This window comes from Salmo trutta, chromosome 2, assembly GCF_901001165.1.
Source record: "Salmo trutta chromosome 2, fSalTru1.1, whole genome shotgun sequence".
NCBI classification, from domain to species: Eukaryota; Metazoa; Chordata; class Actinopteri; order Salmoniformes; family Salmonidae; genus Salmo; species Salmo trutta.
The window spans coordinates 71,463,111-71,482,322 of NC_042958.1; the positions used below are offsets into that span (position 1 = coordinate 71,463,111).

Consider the following 19,212-nt stretch of genomic DNA (forward strand, 5'->3'; position numbering starts at 1 on the left):
ATGGGATCTTCGTTTTAATAGAGGCCATCACTCTTGCGCAATTGCATAGCCTATACTGCCCTACCAAGCAAAAAGGCAGTAACTGCTCATAGCGTTGGATTGAGAAAAATGGCTTTCATTTACCTTGGTTTCACAGTAACTTTATGCTGTTACTTTTAACATGACCCCCGTTTTCTCCAATCACAGAGGTAGGATACTTGTCCACCTGATTAAGCATGTATTTATTGTAGGAAAAAAATGACAACTAATTTTCAACCAAATGAGCAGTTACTGCCTTTTTGCTTAAAAATGTTGCGCAACACGAGCTCATGGGCTTCCATGACTTGTTTTGATTAGATTTGCGATTACATTTGCATTGACTTCAGGGCAATTAGAGGGACAATAGAGTGCTGCAGTTTGGTAGGCTACTATTGACCATCAGCAGCATCAGAGCTTGGCGAAGTCTAATTACTGTGACTAAACGGTCACATGGATTTTATTTTATTTAACTAGGCAAATTCTTATTTACAATGACGGCCTACCCCGGCAAAACCCTAACCCAGATGACGCTGGGCCAATTGTGCGCCGCCCTATGGCACTCCCAATCACGGCCGGTTGTGATACAACCTGGAATCGAGCAATTGTCTGTAGTGACGCCTCTAGCACAGATGCAGTGCCTTAGACAGCTGCACCACTCGGGAGCCCGAATTTGACTGCCTTCATGACTCGTGACTGCCAGTGTGGCGGTAATACAGTCACAGCAACAGCCCTAGTTATGTTATTTTAATCTATTTGGAACAAATGTAACCGTTTGTTAACCGAGAGCCGGTTAGTTGGCAGCAAAATTGACAGAAATGTGCAATATAACTTGTGGCTAAACCATGCCCTTTGAAAGACTAAGCGGGAATTATTACTGAACAGGGGCTACTCGTCTCTGTGATTGGCTGTATGATTAATAGAAGACATTGGTAGTCATTACAGGCATCTGGCCTATAAAGGAGCTTAGTCAGTTGGTGCTGGGGCTATCAGGGCTGTAGGAACAGAGTGCCTAGTCCTTCGCATCCACCAGGAGTTCCGGGATGCCCAGGGAACCCATCCAAAATATGAGATGCAACACATTGAATCACTTTCATATCCATACCAAAATGTGCTAGACTGAAACAAAATATTCACTGCACACTTACCTTTTGATTATAGAATGCGGTGGCATAAAAATTGTTATTGCTAATTGGTAACCCAATCACAGCCAAAGTAAAACATTTTATTTGGGGTTATGACAGTTTATTACAAAATCAGTTTGACAGTATCTCAATCTGAAGGAAGTGTATTTGAAGTGGCTGAAATGATTCAAAAAGGTACTGAGAAGTGATCGGAAGATCACAAGGCAATACTTGTGTATGAGTGTAGAAAATGTTGCTTTTCCCCCTTAGTCTGATTATGCTCTGTTCTAGCGAGTAGGGCTGAGCGATTAGAGCTTTGAGGTCAGTTCGGTTTCAGTTTATTTTTTTTATCAATCACAGTTTTAAATAAAACATTTTAGACATTAAATGCACTGTGGGTTGAATGCTGTATTTTTTATTTGCATTTTATTTAACTAGACAAGTCAGTTAAGAACAAATTCTGTAACAGAATAAAAATGAATAAGTCCTATGATGGTGGTGACTGCCAATTACTGCTTATCAATGACCATTTATTCAAAATCACAAAAATATATTTCAGTTGTGTATAGTACATTTGTTTTAGGCCTATTTGATGACTATTATTTCATTCCAAGATCTCTATAGAGCTGCTGCCTATGCTGTCTGACAAAATCACTATTTTAGTAGTTCCTCAAAGTAAACAAGACATACTTTTGACTGTTGAATACCAACTATCAATCACTTATATCATGTATTTTCAGGTAGAGTTTGGTCAATTAGTTGTTAAAAAAATATGTGAATTGCTCAGCACAACTAACGAGTCCTGCGCAGCGTGTGAGCGTTGTAAAGGGAAACAGATGGGTTTCTGAGAATCTTAGCTTTCAGAAATGGGATCATAATAGCTTATAGCTCCAACTGTACAGAAGTTGCAGGAGAAAAACACATTGCAGGAGAAAAAAGTAGAGCACTGTTTATCACAACCGCATTTAGGGGCTATCGGAAGTTACGCACGTAACCACGGTTCTATGAACTTAGCGATGCATTAATATTTTATGCAGAGCTTCTTTTGCCTCCCACAATGTAAACTTTGCAGCATAAACTGTCAGCCTACACTATCCCTAGGTTGGGGATCCAGTAAGCTACCTTCAGCGTATTTTTGAATTTGACGTGACATGCATTTACCTAGGTACCTGTAAATAACAAAGCAATGTCAGAATCACAAATATAGCTAAATGTCATGTCAGTATCCTAGCTAATTGCGGTCGAAGCTAGCTACTTACTAGCTAACGTTAGCTAGCTAAATCCCAGAATGGCTCTGCGGCCTCACAAGCGCAGATCACGTGTATGGCGTTGTGTGGGTGAGCGGTCTGCTGATATCAACGTTGTGAACAGATTGCCCCATGGCGCCGTTGGGGTTATGGTATTGGAAGGCATAAGCAATGGACAATTGCATTTTATCGATGGCAATTTTAATGCACAAAGCTCCCGTGACAAGATCCTGAGGCCCATTGTCGTGCCTTTCATCCGCGCCATCACCTCATGTTTCAGCATGATAATGCATGGCCCCACGTTGCAAGGATCTGTACACAATTCTTGGAAGCTGAAAATGTCCCAGTTCTTCCAGGGCCTGCATACTCACTAGACACGTCACCAATTGAGCATGTTTGGGATGCTCTGGATCAACGTGTACGACACTGTGTTCCCAACAATATCTAGCAACTTCGCACAGCCATTGAAGTGGGACAACACTCCACAGGCCAGAATCAACTACCTGATCAACTCTATGCAAAGGAGATGTGTTGCGCTGCATGAGGCAAATTGTGGTCACACCAGATTCTGACTGGTTTTCTGATCCATAGATTAGGGCCTAATTCATTTATTTTTATATGAACTGTAACTCAGTAAAATAATTTACATTTTTTCGTTCATGTTTTTTTCAAGTATAGTTTGTAGGATGCAACGTTTGCCTACTTACAGAAAGCAATTCTGACATTACTTTTTTATGTAGCTAGCTAAAGGTACCCATGTAAATACAAATGTCACATCAGGTAAGTAGCTAGCTAGTTATCCACGTTGTGGTCGAGGCTAGTAGCTAGCTAGCTAACGTTAGCTCGTTAGCAGCAGAGCCACAATATCAAGACCGTCATATTGAAGGATAATAGCTAGATAGAATAATAGACTTCTTGAATGCTTGCTGCCACTGCCGGATGCAAGATGTAGCTATGGGACAGCCCCTTTATGGAGGATGAAAGCTGCAAATCCACTGGCTAGCTACCTTGAAGTGTGCGGTGCATATGCTCAGGTTCGAGCTTAATTTCTATGGCACTTGAGTGAGTGAAATAAAATCAAAGCCAAATCAGACGAAGTGATTGCTCTGATGGAAGACAGTGCAAAGAAATACTTGCTGCATTGCAGCTAGCTACTGCACAAACCCTTGCTTTTGGCCGTGCATAACTAGCTACATCTCCTATGCATGTCAACAATAAGGAATGCCAATTTGACCGGGTGGGACTGGCAGAAGTAGGAGGATATGGTCATTGGTCTATTATAATCAGCTCGCCTTGTGTCGTTAAGCGGTGGGCCAAAATTTCAATTCCACTTGAAGAGGATGAAATTCGAGACATAAAAAAATAAGAATAACTTTTACACAAAAAGGGCATTATCATATTCAAAATGTCTGTGTTATTTCCCCCATTGTGGAAATATCAAATTATGAAAATCATGTTTTAGACTGCACTGCCCCTTTAAAGTGATGGTAGACCATGAAATTGACTGTCGGTGGTAGAAGGCTTGACAAAAATAGATAGTGTGTCACATTTCTGGCTTACTAAACGTATTCTTGTAGAATTGTCGAGTGAGTTAACTGTGCACTACAACAGAGCCACTGAGCGTGTCCTCCATCTTACCGCTGCTCCCTTCAGGAACTTGCTGCTGTCCGGCGGCAGTGCCTCGGCGGCCGGTTTCTTCTTCAGGAAGCTCTTGGCGTCTCCCGGCTCGTCATCACTATCTGACGACACGCCTACAGACAACAAGGAAGATGGGTGATTCTAAAAGAAACAGCAGTTAAAACAGTGGCTAGTCAATAGAATGAATGCATCAATGTCATCCTGAGATTGTAATGGTGGAGAGTCAATCCCCAAAGAAAAATGGGACCCGATGCGTCTCTGGGGGTAAGTCCCTGCAATAGACTAGCCTCCTGTCCAGGGGGTTTACTTGTACATCAAGCTGCCTCTATATCGAAACAGGAGGGAGGCTCCTGCCCTATTGGCTCTAATGGCTTGGCAAGGCTACTTTCTTTACTATGAGCTATCACCCAAATTACCAAAGCAGACGTTTGAGTCTTTCATTAATGGCATTTACTGTAGACATAGATCGAGGTGTAATGAAAAGGCATGGTAAGAAACTCACCTGATTCAACCTCATCCTTCTCATCCTCCTCATCCGCAGAGACCATTGGGTTCTGAAAGAGAGAGAAAAGATTGCTATTATACCACGAAGCCATTAGTAGGAACTAAGCATCTCACGCTGGCTCAGAGTGTCTTGGGAAAGATGCATTAAGCCGAAAACACACGAGGGACGTCTTACAACGAAGTGAATTCTGATTTACATAAGTATTCACACCAGAGTCAATACTTTGTAGAAGCACCTTTGGCTGTGATTACAGCTGTGAGTCTTTTGGAGTAAAGGCGTCAGCATGCTACAGTTCGGCTGTTCGCTAGACGAAGTCGGCTAGCTGAACCGAACAAGTGTGCTCGAATGCGCCATAAGATATTCGCTTGAAAAACAAGTAAGGGGAAAGCGGAAAATATAACCTTGGGACAGTAGAGGGCGATAAGCTGTTAACCTGTTATGGCTAGGGGGCAGTATTTTCACGGCCGGATAAAAAACGTACCCGATTTAATCGGATTATTACTCCTGCCCAGAAACTAGAATATGCATATAATTATTAGCTTTGGATAGAAAACACTCCAAAGTTTCTAAAACTGTTTGAATGGTGTCTGTGAGTATAACAGAACTCATTTGGCAGGCCAAAACCTGAGAAGATTCTGTACAGGAAGTACCCTGTCTGACCATTTCTTGCCCTTCTTGATTATCTCTATCCATTACAGGGGATCTCTGCTGTTACGTGACACTTCCTACGGCTCCCATGGGATCTCAGAAGGCGGCAAAAAGCTGAATCGTGGCTTTGCAGGCTCTGGCTGAAAAACATTAGCGCGTTTGGATAGTGGCCAGTAACAGTACTATGAGACTCAGGCTCGTGCACGAGGGGATAGCATGCTTTTATTTTCTCTCTCTTTGTACGTATACACGCTTTCCCGGTCGGAATATTATCGCTTTTTTACGAGAAAAATTGCATAAAAATTGATTTTAAACAGAGGTTGACATGCTTCGAAGTACGGTCATGAAATATTTAGAAATCTTTTGTCACGAAATGCACCATGCTCGTGACCCTTATTTACACTTCGGATAGTGTCTTGAACGCACGAACAAAACGCCGCTGTTTGGATATAACTATGGATTATTTTGGACCAAACCAACATTTGTTATTGAAGTAGAAGGCCTGGGAGTGCATTCTGACGAAGAACACCAAAGGTAATCAAACTTTTCTAATAGTAAATCGGAGTTTGGTGAAGGCTAAACTTGCTGGGTGTCTAAATAGCTAGCCCTGTGATGCCGGGCTATCTACTGAGAATATTGCAAAATGTGCTTTCACCGAAAAGCCATTTTAAAATCGGACATATCGAGTGCATAGAGGAGTTCTGTATCTATAATTCTTAAAATAATTATGTTTTTTGTGAACGTTTATCGTGAGTAATTTAGTAAATTCACCGGAAGTTTGCGGGGGGTATGCTAGTTCTGAACATCACATGCTAATGTAAAAAAGCTGTTTTTGATATAAATATGAACTTGATTGAACAAAACATGCATGCATTGTATAACATAATGTCCTAGGGTTGTCATCTGATGAAGATCATCAAAGGTTAGCGCTGCATTTCGCTGTGGTTTGGGTTTTTGTGACATTATATGCTAGCTTGAAAAATGGGTGTCTGATTATTTCTGGCTGGGTACTCTGCTGACATAATCTAATGTTTTGCTTTCGTTGTAAAGCCTTTTTGAAATCGGACAGTGTGGTTAGATTAACGAGAGTCTTGTCTTTAAATAGCTGTAAAATAGTCATATGTTTGAGAAATTGAAGTAATAGTATTTCAAACGTTTTAAAAATCGCGCCACAGGATTCAACTGGCTGTTACGTAGGTGGGACGAATTCGTCCCGCCGGTCCCATAGAGGTTAAGGCAAAGGGTGGCTACTTTGAAGAATCTCAAATATAAAATATTTGTTTAACACTTTTTTGGTTACTACATGATTCCATATGTGTTATTTCATAGCTTTGATGTCTTCACTATTATTCTACAATGTAGACAATAGTAAAACCAGACTGGAAGTGTGCAGAGACTTTTTCAGTTTAGCATTTTGCCTCCAGCACCTCCACTTATCGGTTTTGGGTGTGTGGTAGATTCTGCCTATTATCTACAATTACAGAGGTAGCAATGCACAAACAGTCTAATCTGACAATTTGTTAGATTTGATATTCCAAACATGTTGCTCACTATTTGTCTGCTTCAAAGACAAGAAATAGAAAATGAGTTTTGATCAGCCATGGATATAAAAGTGCTGAAAACGTGGTGGCTGACTATTTAAGAAGACGGAGAACAAGGTATAGGATCAAATATACCCGAGTTTTGGTGCAGATACAGCCGACTAATGCTAGCATTTCATTAATTTATCGATACTTGGAGTCAAAGTACCGATATAATATTTTTCTAAATAATATTGCAATAAATAACTATTGATTCTCCCCCTCCCCATCACCACAATTTATCAGGAAATTTGACCAGCAATGCTCCGCATAGACGCAAGAACATTAGACTTGCTTCCTAATTTGACACACTATATGCTCGTGACACCGTTGAAGCTCGCGGTCCGTCTTCTCTCATTCACTCCCATGCATTCGATTTCCACGTTCCCCGTGTGATTGACTCCAAAAGGTTACAAAAATGTTGCCAAAAGAAAACGCATATTTGGATTATTTAATGTAGCTTTATATGTGCGTTCCTTATTAGTAAGTGTTATTTGCTAAAAAAATAAAACATTACTAAGAATCTACCATCCTGTGTTGTCAATAGCGAAAAGCCTCACCTCCTTATAGCTGGCGATCTCCGTCTCGTAGTCCCTGTTGTACTTGCGGATCTTCTGCCGCAGGGTGCTGAGTGCTTTGGCGTTGTTCTTGTTCATCTTCTTCTTGCCTTCTTTGTCCTCCCAAAGCTGTAGGGAAACATTAACCATCATCGTGCTTAGGCATAGTGGTAGGAGTGTGTGTCTTAATAGAAACAGTGTGAACTGTGAATGTTTACCTGATTTAAATAGTCTTCTAGGTCAGACAGAAGACGGATGTAGAAGGGAGGCATCCCTTCCTTGTCCACTATAGTCTTGCTTTTGAGGAATGCTCGACAAAGCTGCTCAAACTCTTCCAGACACTTGGACATATCTCGGATCTTCATGGCGTTGCGGATTGTCTTGATCAGGTTAGTTAGCTCCTCAAACCTAGGACATAATCCTTTTTCTTAATGATTGTTTATTGAGATTACATTATATACAACACCAGTTTGATTTTGTTTAATTTGAGGGACCTAGGAAAATAATTGTCACCCCCCCAGCCCCGATTTTCATTTCCTGCAATTGTACATAGTTTAACTAGACTCATAACATCTTTACGGTAGGCTATTTGATAAGGAAAATAAAGTCTATATCCGATTTCCACAAATGTTATTCCGCCACCAAATATGTTATTATGATCAATTATATGAACCTTCAATTTAATTCTACATTCCCTTTTACAGAAAGTGATTTGCTCAATTGATAGCGACAGAGTAACACATTGTTTAAGTTTACTTTCCAAGCAAAGTCACATTTCTTTGACTCCTCGTAGTTCAGCTTCTGAATGTCAGAGACAAACGAAAGATATTCCCATGTGCATCAGTCTCATATTCCTCTGCCATTTAACAGCTTGTTTCTAGCCTAAAGCACTGCGGATTTCTGCATTGTTTTACATTAGTACAAAGAATTGAGAATGGCACTAAAAAAAAATAAGTCTTACGCTCCCCCATAGGTTGGGAACCCCTGGGGTAGATGGCATAGTCCAGGGCAGGCATACCAACACATACTAGATTGCATCAGCGTCAGGGGATGGTAGCCTAGTCCCAGATATCTTTATGTTGCACAGCCAACTCCTATGGGTGGTAGCCTGGTCCCAGATCAGTTTATGCCTATGCTGTATTGCCAACTCCTATCAGGCATAAAAGCCCCCATAGGAGTTGGCTATACAGCACAACCAGATCATGGACAAGGCTAAGGAGATGGTTCTATGGATCATGGAAGTAGAGTAAATGACTGACCTCTTGTCCTTGGCACTACGCACCACCCTCTTGGTGTCTTCCTCATCGTCACGAAGCAGCAATGACCTACGGGGAACAAATGTGGAAAAGTGAGAAAGCTGTGAAAACAGTCAGAGTGACTGAGGTTTCAGAGAGAGAAAGTAGTACTGACTGCTTGGTGAAAGAAGTGCCGGGTACTTTAGGGGTGATCTCATCAGACGACGAGGAATCCTCAGACTCGCTGTCGGACCCGGTGGCAAAGAAACGTGACATTGCTGAAGGCTGCCGTCAACCTGTGGGGGTGGAATCATGATATTTTATAATGGGGCTCAAACACATGGTGCGAAGAAGCAACTTGAAATTACAGCTAACATTTCCTCTTAACCAAGTGTTTTCCATAAGCGCTATTTCCATTTCATAAATTAATTAGCCTTCATTTAATTTAAAAGCTTCAATTCACCAGTCAGAAAAGTCTGCACAGCCTTTTCTAGATAGATTGAACCAAATACATCTTCTAGTGATCTATTGATAGGACAGGTGCCTGTCAGTCACAAAGCGAGCAATGACAGGAAAAAACTGCTAGTTCGTCAGTCTGCCCCGCCTCCCGGTACCTGTGTTATTTTTTGTGCGTTGTGGTTGGCTGCAGTCAAATTTATTTTCACGGCGGAGGGAGAGTATGACGCTTCTTCATCGTTTCCTGTGAGTGAATGTACATCTCACGTGTAATGTAAGAGGAGTTGAAATCTACGTAATTATGGTTTTGTAGCACATTAATTTATTTTATTTTGTGTGTTTCATAGGCCTATAGCCAGCCATGGAATCGGGGCGCATAGGCTATTTACTCTTGGATGATTGACGACGAACAGCTTGTATTGACTAGTTTAATTAAGGTGTTGAACTGACGGAACAAAGTCAATCTATATCCCTTTGTTATTCATAAATCATAACGCAATTATGTCCATGGTATCGCATCGGGACAAATAAAATAAAACCTTGTTTGTATTCTCCTAGGACTCGAGTGCCCTTGTCGAGACTTGCCAGTGAATGCTAAAGTGAGTAGAACTGGGCGATAAACTGCCTGAACTGATGCAAGAACAATAAATAGAAAGATAAGTTTATATCAATGTGCAATGTTTTTTCAAATTATCCTTTAAACTACTACTGCTGGTTTGATGGTTGTAGCCATCAATTGTCCCATTAACAACCACCTATATTAGCATACGCATTTCATTTCAAACTACACATTTCTAGTATAGGCTACTTATCGTAATGAAGAATATCAGCAAAATGCCTAAAATAAATGATCGGTGTTGATATTTTTCGGTTTATCATCCCCACTCAAGTGTAGGATAGTGACGGGTTGTTCACGAACTAACAGCTCTTTTTGAACCGATCTTTTAGGTGAATTGGTCACTAAACCTATCCAAGTCAGTGGTTTTCAGTTGTGGCTGAACAGTTTGGGTGTTTAGCTCTGCCTGTAATGATGATTCCTGGATGATTCAGAATCCATTGAAGAGCTTGAACGATTCATTGACGAGAGATACTTACAAACTCTTAGAAACATGTCGCTGGTTTCGGGGGATTCAAGCATTGCTAAGGACAACCAACCCAATCAACAAAACAAACCAAAATCAGGTTGGCCAATTGGTATCAACGATGGAACCAAACCATCCCCTGGTAAGAGGGCGCGTGTGGTGAGAGGTTTACTGATATGGATGTTGACTTGTTAAAATCCATCAATGAAAGGCTTGCTAAACTTGATATCTTGGATATATTACGAGGGGACATCAATGCATTATGTGCTAGTCTAGAATTTAGCCAACGTCAGATTGATGATCTAAGGAAAGAGAACACGGAGGTGAAAGGTACTGTAGACTCTATTCATAGCAAGGTGGAGGTGGTGCAAAGGGAGAACAAACAACTTAAAGAAACCTTGCTTGATGTACAGTGTCGATCAATGCGGGATAAATCTAATATTTTCAGGGATACCGGAGAATGACAACAGCAGAGGCTGTGAGGTCATAGTCTGAGACTTTATGTCAACTCAATTAAAACTGTCTACTGATGATGTGCGTAATGTCACTTTCTCCAGAGTCCATAGAATAGGTAAGGCCTCTGGAAATAGGCCACAGGCTATTATTGCATGTTTTGACAAATTTAAGCAAAAGGAAATGACAAAGAACATGGGCAGAGAACTCAGAAACACTGATTTTGGAATGAATGATCACTTCCCCACCGAGATCAATGAAAGGAGGAAAAAACTATATCCCATCATGAAGGAAAAGCGTTGCCTGAATCAACGAGTCTCCATGGTGATGGATAAACTTTATATCAGCGGGCAATTGTATCGGGACTCTAGAGTAACTCCCTGGCTATTTTAATTTAATGTTCAAATTAGATTTTGTCTGTTGTAGTGTATCATGACAACTTCAACTATAACGAATTCATGCTCTATTGATCTTCACTTGATAAGGAAAGGGTTGCATATAGCTCAGGTTAATGTATGTAGCCTTCCTAACAAAATACATGAGGTCTTTAACTTGGTCAAGATAAATAATATTCATATTTTGGCTTTGACCAAAACGCATTTAGATGCATCTGTAAATGATGGGCAAATTAACATTCATGGATATAGTCTACTGAGAAGAGACAGGAATATGAATGGTGGGGGTGTAGCACTGTACATTCAGAATCATATACCTTTAAAGAGGAGGGATGACCTTAATGTATGTCAAGTAGAGGCACTATGGGCTCAAGTACATCTGCCTCACCAGGCAGCCATATTGGTAGGATGTGTGTATAGACCTCCTAGCTCTAAGGTGTCCTATCTGGATGACTTATGTACTGGGATTGACCAGGCCACAGATAGCAACAGAGATGTATTTATCTTGGGTGATTTTAATATAAATTGGAAGGATCACAATAATTCGAATAGAACAAAATTGATGAGATATGCCGAGAACTGTGGTTTGAAACAAATGGTTAATGATACTACTAGACCATCAACTAAGTTGGGTCATTGTTCAGACACATGCATTGATCTGATTTTCTGTAATATACCATTGCAATGTTTAAAAGCCAGATCAATGCCAGTGGGCTGGACAGACCATAATATTGTGACCATAACCATGAACACCAAGGTTCCAAAGAAACCCCCTAGGATTGTGGTCAAGAGAAATTAAAACATTTAATCATGAGATATTTCTAAATTATTTGGCTGCTGTACCCTGGGAGCTGATTTATGTAGAGGATGATTTAAATCACGCTACAGAATGTTTTATTGATTTGCTCACTGAGGTAATGGACCATCATGCCCCAGTAAGAAAGAGGACAGTTGGTGCTCGTCCATCTCCATGGATTGATGATGAACTGGGTGAGGCTTTTTCGCAAAGAAATATGGCAAAGGTCTTAGCAGCCAAGACAAAATTAGAAATTGATTAACATAATTATGCAGTTAAATTGAATCGAAGGGAAAAAAAGTTTTTACAATGTTTTTATTGATTGTAAAAATGATTCTAAAAAGGTATGAAACACAGTTAAGGGCTTACTTGGTACATCTATCTCATCATGCCCATCTAGTGTGGAGGTTGACGGGAGAATAATAACACACCAGTTGATATTGCCAATCATTTTGCAGATTTTTTTTTTTTTACAAAGAAAATTAATTTACTGAGCAACAATGTAAACATACATTCTTCCAAACAAGCTATTGTCCAATGGATTGATGATCATATTATGAGCAACAAGGTCTGCCCTTTTAGTCTGCAAACAGTGTCAGTGGAGGAGGTGTTACCTATTGAAGTCATTACCTGATGGTAAATCTACAGGTTATGATCTTATGGACAATTTTTTACTTCGCTGTGCTGCGCCCCAGATTGCAGTTCCACTGAGATACATATTTAATTGGTCACTGGAAAAGGGGTTGTTTGCAAATGTATGGAAGCATGCGAAACTGTGTCCTATTCCGAAAGACTGCAAAGAACCCATTACTCCGGCCAATAGTCGACCAATTAGTCTACTCCCTACACTCAGTAAGATATTTGAGGGTATTGTGAGTAAACAAATATGGGAGTACATGGAAAATAATGATCTGATTACAGCCAATCAGCATGCTTATCGCAAAAACCATTCCACTACCACTGCATTGGTTGACATGACTGACCAGTGGCTCAATGCTATGGATAATGGCAAGTTTGTGGGTGTACTATTTTTAGATTTCAGTGCAGCATTTGATTTAGTGGATCATGAAATAATTGACAAAATTAATGCATTATGGTTTTAAGGAGGTAGCATTGAATTGGGTACAGTCATATCTAACTGACAGGAAACAGTCCACCTATATCAATGGTTCATTTTCTTTCCCTCATGTGTTAAACTGTGGAATACCGCAGGGCAGCTGCCTAGGGACACTTCTTTATTTAATATATACCAACGACCTTCCCTATGCCTTAGCTGAAACTCAAGCGTCTATATTTGCAGATGATACTACAATTTACAATTTATGGTTCAACAGGTACAGCAAGCTTTACAAGGAGATTTGGAGAATATCAGGGAGTGGGTTTGTCAAAACAAACTTGTTTTAAACACCAAGAAAACCAAAGTTATGTTGGTCTGTTCCACTAGGAAAATGCCAAAACTGCATGGGATACAATTAAGTATGGGAGGAGTACTAATTGAAGAAGTGGCAGAAACCAAACTATTGGGAGTGCAGCTAGACAACTGCTTATCATGGTCGTCTCAAATAACTAATCTATGTCAAAAAAAAAATTAAAACAGCATGCATAATCAGAAGGATAGCTAAATATTTACCAGGAAAAATGATTCAGCAAATAACACAAGCATTAATTGAGAGTCAGGTGAACTACTGTTCTGTGGTCTGGGGAAATGCATCATCAAGTGAAGTTAGGAGGCTGCAGATTGCACAGAACAAAGCAGCAAGGATTGTTTTAAGGTGGAGATATGGTTATTCTGTTGCAGTCATGCGCAATGTTCTTGGTTGGTCATCACTTCACAAGATAATTGAAAAAAACATGCTTATTTTATTTCATAATATACATCATTTCAAATGGCCAAGTTCTATTCACAAATGGTATTCAGTTGGTATTTACATTCCGTAAATACTAGGAATAGATTGTCCACCATCTATGTGTTATCCAGACAGAAAAGAGAAATAGGCAAAAGAACATTTCAATTTAGAGCAATAAAGAAATTGAATAAATTATCTGAGCAAACCAGAAACTTTTCAATATATAAATTTAAAACATTATTTTAAAACGATTTAAATATAATACATAGAAATGTTGTGGGACTATAGTAGATGAAGAATCAATATTTTTTAGATTGAGTATTTATTGGTTTCATTATGTTAGTATATTATGTATGTTTGTAATAGTGTGTTATATGTGAAAATGTGTTCGTATTATAAATTGTATTTTAATGTTTAAGGACTCTTGGAAGATTAGTCCAAATGGGGACTAAAAGAGATCCAAATAAAATCAAAATCAAAACCTTGAGTCCTGGTCCAAGTGCTCAAGTTTGAGTAACTGGGTCCTTATTAACTCCAATTATTTACCTGGTGTGATATAGTGTAGTGGCAAGAAGGATTTAGTCAATAAATAGTTTTCTATCCATTTTCCTTTCTGTGCCTCCAAATGTTCGCATATGTTTTGTAATGTTACCCATTTTAAATGTTGCAAATACAAATTCCATTAATAGAGCCAACGTTATTCCTTATTCAAGATGTCAGAGGCATGTTTGTTCTACATAGTGTTAGGGTTTAACCAACTATTTGTTAGCATAACCTATATAAAATAACAGAGAAGCTATGCCACAATATTAAGTATATAAACTATAGATAATTGAATACTGCTATATGTTAGAGAAAGTGGCTCATGTGATGGTGGGTCATGTGGACAGAATGATGATGCTTTAAAACAGGGTTTTGCAAGAGCTTTTTGCTGAACAACAGCAATAACAAGATAATGGGTGCAATGTGGGGGTTTTAGAGAACTGTGTATTGTGTAACAAGGTGTAGGCAGCTGACTTACTGATAGGAGGTTGTGAAACCCATCACAAGGGGAGCATGTGAGGAACAGATAGAGTGGAGAAACAACAGTATAAGTAAATCACTGGAAATTGAGTGGTTGCTGACTCTTGAGTATACACTAAGAAGATAAGATCCAACGCCAGGCAACATGTGATGCGTCAAGAGGTTGGGACCAACCTGCACGCCAACGATAGGCTGGAGTAAGTCTAAACCACACCCAGTCTCTACTCTGACAGGCCCAGCAAGGAGTGGGAACTACGTCTGTCAAGAAGTATTTAAAGAAGAACTTGTGATGTCATTTCAGTTCTCTGTCTGCCCTGCGTGGTGTTTCAGTGAGCCTGTATATACAAACATACTTACCACTCAAGTGTTTGCATTAATTAAAGTACAAAGAAATCAGAAGTTACTCTGTGCTGACTATTTTGTTCCGACAGCAGATTCGAATTGACGCAACCCAACAATAGTATACATTTATATCCGAACTAGAGGTCGACCGATTAATCGGAATGGCCGATTAATTAGGGCCGATTTCAAGTTTTCATAACAAAATCGGTAATCTGCATTTTTGAACACCGATTATGGCCGATTACATTGCACTCCATGAGGAGACTACGTGACAGGCTGACTACCAGTTATGCGAGTGCAGCAAGGAGCCAAGGTAAGGTGCTAGCTAGCATTAAACTTATCTTAACGTAACCACTAGTTAACTACACATGGTTGATGATATTAGTAGTTTATCTAGCTTGTCCTGTGTTGCATATAATCGATGCGGTGCCTGTTAATTTATCATTTATCATTATAATTAAGTCTATGACTTGATAGAGCAGTCTGACTGAGCGGTGGTAGGCAGCAGCAGGCTCGTAAGCATTCATTCAAACAGCACTTTCCTGCATTTGCCAGCAGCTCGTCATTGCACTGTTTATGACTTCAAGCCTATCAACTCCCGAGATTAGGCTGGCAATACTAAAGTACCTATTAGAACATCCAATACTCAAAGGTATATGAAATACAAATGGTATAGAGAGAAATAGTCCTTTAACAACTACAACCTTAAAACTTCCTACCTGGGAATATTGAAGACATGTTAAAAGTAACCACCAGCTTTCATATGTTCTGAGCAAGGAACTTAAATGTTAGCTGTTTTACATGGCACATATTGCACTTTTACTTTCTTCTCCAACACTTTGTTTTTGCATTATTTAAACCAAATTGAACATGTTTCATTATTTATTTGAGATTAAATTGATTTTATTGATGTATTATATTAAGCTAAAATAAGTGTTCATTCAGTATTGTTGTAATTGTCATTATTACACACACACACACACAAACGGCCGATTAATCGGTATCTGGCTATGAACTGCAGTGGAGCAAGTGCAAGGGTTGAGCAGGACTAAAAATTCAAAAACATTTCTATACTCAAGGTAGAGAAAAATATAGCTAGACTGTTGTTTTACTATTAAACTTAAAGCTGCAATATGTAACTTTGTGGGCGATCTGACCAAATTCACATGCAAGTTATATCTGACATTCTCATTGAAATAATGTGCAAAAAGCAGTAGACCTGTTAAATGTGTGGTATTTCTATACCTCCCGTGCTTAAAGTTGCACTATGCAGAAACACGGAACCCAAACGGGCGTGCATACATTTATTTTGTCCCCCTACACCAAACGCGATCACGACACGCAGGTTAAAATATCAAAACAAACTCTGAACCAATGACATTAATTTGGGGACAGGTCGAAAAGCATGAAACATTTATGGCAATTTAGCTAGTTAGCTTGCACTTGCTAGCTAATTTGTCCTATTTAACTAGCTTACTGTTGCTAGTTAATTTGTCCGGGGATAAACATTAGGTTGTTATTTTACCTGAAATGCACAAGGTCCTCTACGCCGACAATTAATCCACACACAAAAACAGTCAACCGAATCGATTCTAGTCATCTCTCCTCCTTCCAGGCTTTTTCTTCGTTTAACTTGTATGGTGATTGGTATCTAAACGTTCATAGTATTACCACGACAACCGGCAACAGTTCCATCTTTCAATCACCCACGTGGGTATAACCAATGAGGAGATGGCACTGGGTACCTGCTTCTATAAACCAATGAGGAGTTGGGAGAGGCAGGACTTGCAGCGTGATCTGCGTCAGAAATAGGAACGACTTCTATTTTAGCCCTTGGCAACGCAGACTCTCCTTGATGAGCACGAACAGTGTGAGTGTAATATTTGAATAACAGATTTCTACATTTATTTTTGCAACGCTCGCCTATAAGAGTTTAACGTGGGTATGTCTCATTGCCAACAATAGCAACGCAGGCATTGTAACAGAACAATGGGCTGGGAATAGAACGTTCAGAAGGCGAGTTTGTGCCACGGTGCTCAATAGAACTAATAGGAGCTGGCAGGGTGAAAAATGCCCTAAAATAATGCTTGTTTTTTCGAGGTTACTTAAACTACGGCATGCAGTTGGGACAGATGGTAATATTATGAAACTGAGCTCCACGGCGGATGCAATGAACTAGTTATCAGAAGAAAAAGCGTTAAAATGTCATGTTTCCAGCCTATTTAGAGCACTCATCTGAGTGTGCCAAAGCGCAAATAGCCGATGAATGTACGTGTCAGTAAACGTCGCAAAACAATGTTGCCAGCAGCAGTTAGTCGATAACGAACTGCCTTACAAGCTCTGCTAGGGCGAGTAAAATGGTCAGTGAGGTTCTCTCATTTGTGTAGCAGTAGCAAGCTAGCCTGTTAACTTGGGTGCTTGACTGCCGTTGAGGTCAGAACGCTCGGATCAACCCAACTCCTCCGCCAGAACGGAACGCTCTGAAGTTTACGAACGCCCAGAGCGCACTCTAGCACACCATATAGAATTTAGTTACACACTTCAAGTAGCTAAATTAGCTAGCGCTGGCCAGTAACGTTAATGTTGCAATTGATATTTCACGGCACAATAATAACACCTAGTAACTAGTTGGCTAGCAATGTAGCAAACACCAGCCCAGTGAACAATATCAGTACCTAACGTTGGCTAGCAATCTACGTATGAATGATGCACAAGTCGTATACCCAAAGACACTGAGTAGCTAGCTAGTTAACTGACACGTTTGTATAACGACTGACAAGCTAGCATATTAACTAATTCAGATAAACTAGGTAGCAAGTAAAATAACAATTGTTGCCGTATTTCTCGCACTGTGAAATGGATAGTTAGCCAACGAGATAACGGTGAACGCTTCATTTTCACGGCAAAAAAACGATGACAGGTTAACTTGAGTGCTGCTAACACACTCGGCCCAAACTTTCCCAGCAAATATAAAACGCTATTTAAGACAGATCAAACCAATCATTGCGAGGGACTAACCTACGTCCTTTTGAAAATCGTCCTGTGGTGTGTCTGATCACTTGGGAATGATTTATAATCCAGTTTTGCGATTTAATGGGCAAATTTGAGAGCGTGGAAAGTCTCTTCCGGGCACTTGCGTCAAGAAAGTGAGGGAAGAATTCACAAAACAGCTTCTGTGGCGTGTATCGGCGGTTGACGTCCAATGGTGCCTTACCGCCACCTACTGTACGGGAGTGTGGGCCAGAGACGGGGAGGAACGGGTTAGAAGTTAGGCGAAAGGGTTTTAAGGATAAGGAAAGGGTTAGCTAACATGCTAAGTAGTTGCAAAGTAGCTAAGAGGTATATTGAACAAATATATAAATGCAACATGCAACAATTTCAACGATTTTACTGAGTTACAGTTCATAAGGAAATCAGTCAATTTAAATAAATAAATTAGGCCCTAATCTATGAATTTTACATGACTGGGCAGAGGCGCAGCCATGGGTGGTGCCTGGGAGATGCCCAGCCACTGAGGAGCCAGGCCCAGCCAATAAGAACAAGTTTTTCACCACAAAAGGTTTTATTACAGAAAGAAATACTCCTCAGCTTCATCAACTGTCCGGGTGGCTGGTCTCAGACGATCCCGTAGGTAAGAAGCCAGATGTGGAGGTCCTGGGCTGGCGTGGTTACACATGGTCTGCGGTTCTGAAGTTGATGTACTGCCAAATTCTCTAAAAATGGCGTTGGAGGCGGCTTATGATAGAGAAAGGACCATTCAATTCCCTGACAACAGCTCTGGTGGACATTACTACAGTCAGTATGCCAATTACACGCTCCCTCAAAACTTGAGACATCTGTGACAAAACTGCACATTTTAGAGTGACCTTTTATTGTCCCCAGCACAAGGGGCACCTGTGTAATGATCATGCTGTTTAATCAGCTTTTTGATATGCCACACCTGTCAGGTGGATGGATTATATTGGCAAATGAGAAAAGCTCAAAGGAGACATGCCAGCAACAAATGCAGACTCTACACATCCAAGTGTATCTGACCAAACTATGAAAGACAAGCATTGTAATTTTGAATTCCGTATGGGGGTGTGGAAGAGGTGAAAAAATTGTTGTCTATCAACAATGACAAGCCCCCGGGGTATGACAACTTGGATGGAAAATTACTGAGGATGATAGCAGACAATATAGCCACTCCTATTTGCTACATCTTCAATTTAAGCCTACTAATAAGTGTGTCCTCAACCCTGGAGGGAAGCAAAAGTAATTATGTTACCT

At 40.1% G+C, this 19,212-nt stretch overlaps 1 protein-coding gene across 5 annotated transcripts in view; it reads right to left on the reverse strand.

The window, feature by feature from the left end:
- Window positions 1-18,109, reverse strand: part of eif3c (eukaryotic translation initiation factor 3, subunit C) — a 54,169-nt gene extending 36,060 nt beyond the window's left edge. For all 5 annotated transcript variants that reach the window (XM_029713902.1, XM_029713893.1, XM_029713884.1 and 2 more), the window contains exons 1-7: window positions 17,962-18,109; window positions 8,725-8,845; window positions 8,574-8,639; window positions 7,533-7,722; window positions 7,318-7,443; window positions 4,527-4,578; window positions 4,025-4,137 (exon numbers count right to left, since the gene is read on the reverse strand). In XM_029713902.1, the coding sequence (XP_029569762.1) occupies window positions 4,025-4,137; window positions 4,527-4,578; window positions 7,318-7,443; window positions 7,533-7,722; window positions 8,574-8,639; window positions 8,725-8,825 (648 nt within the window). In that variant the 5' untranslated portion in view covers window positions 8,826-8,845; window positions 17,962-18,109. The remainder of the gene's footprint in view (window positions 1-4,024; window positions 4,138-4,526; window positions 4,579-7,317; window positions 7,444-7,532; window positions 7,723-8,573; window positions 8,640-8,724; window positions 8,846-17,961) is intronic.
- Between the last annotated feature and the right edge of the window lie 1,103 nt (window positions 18,110-19,212).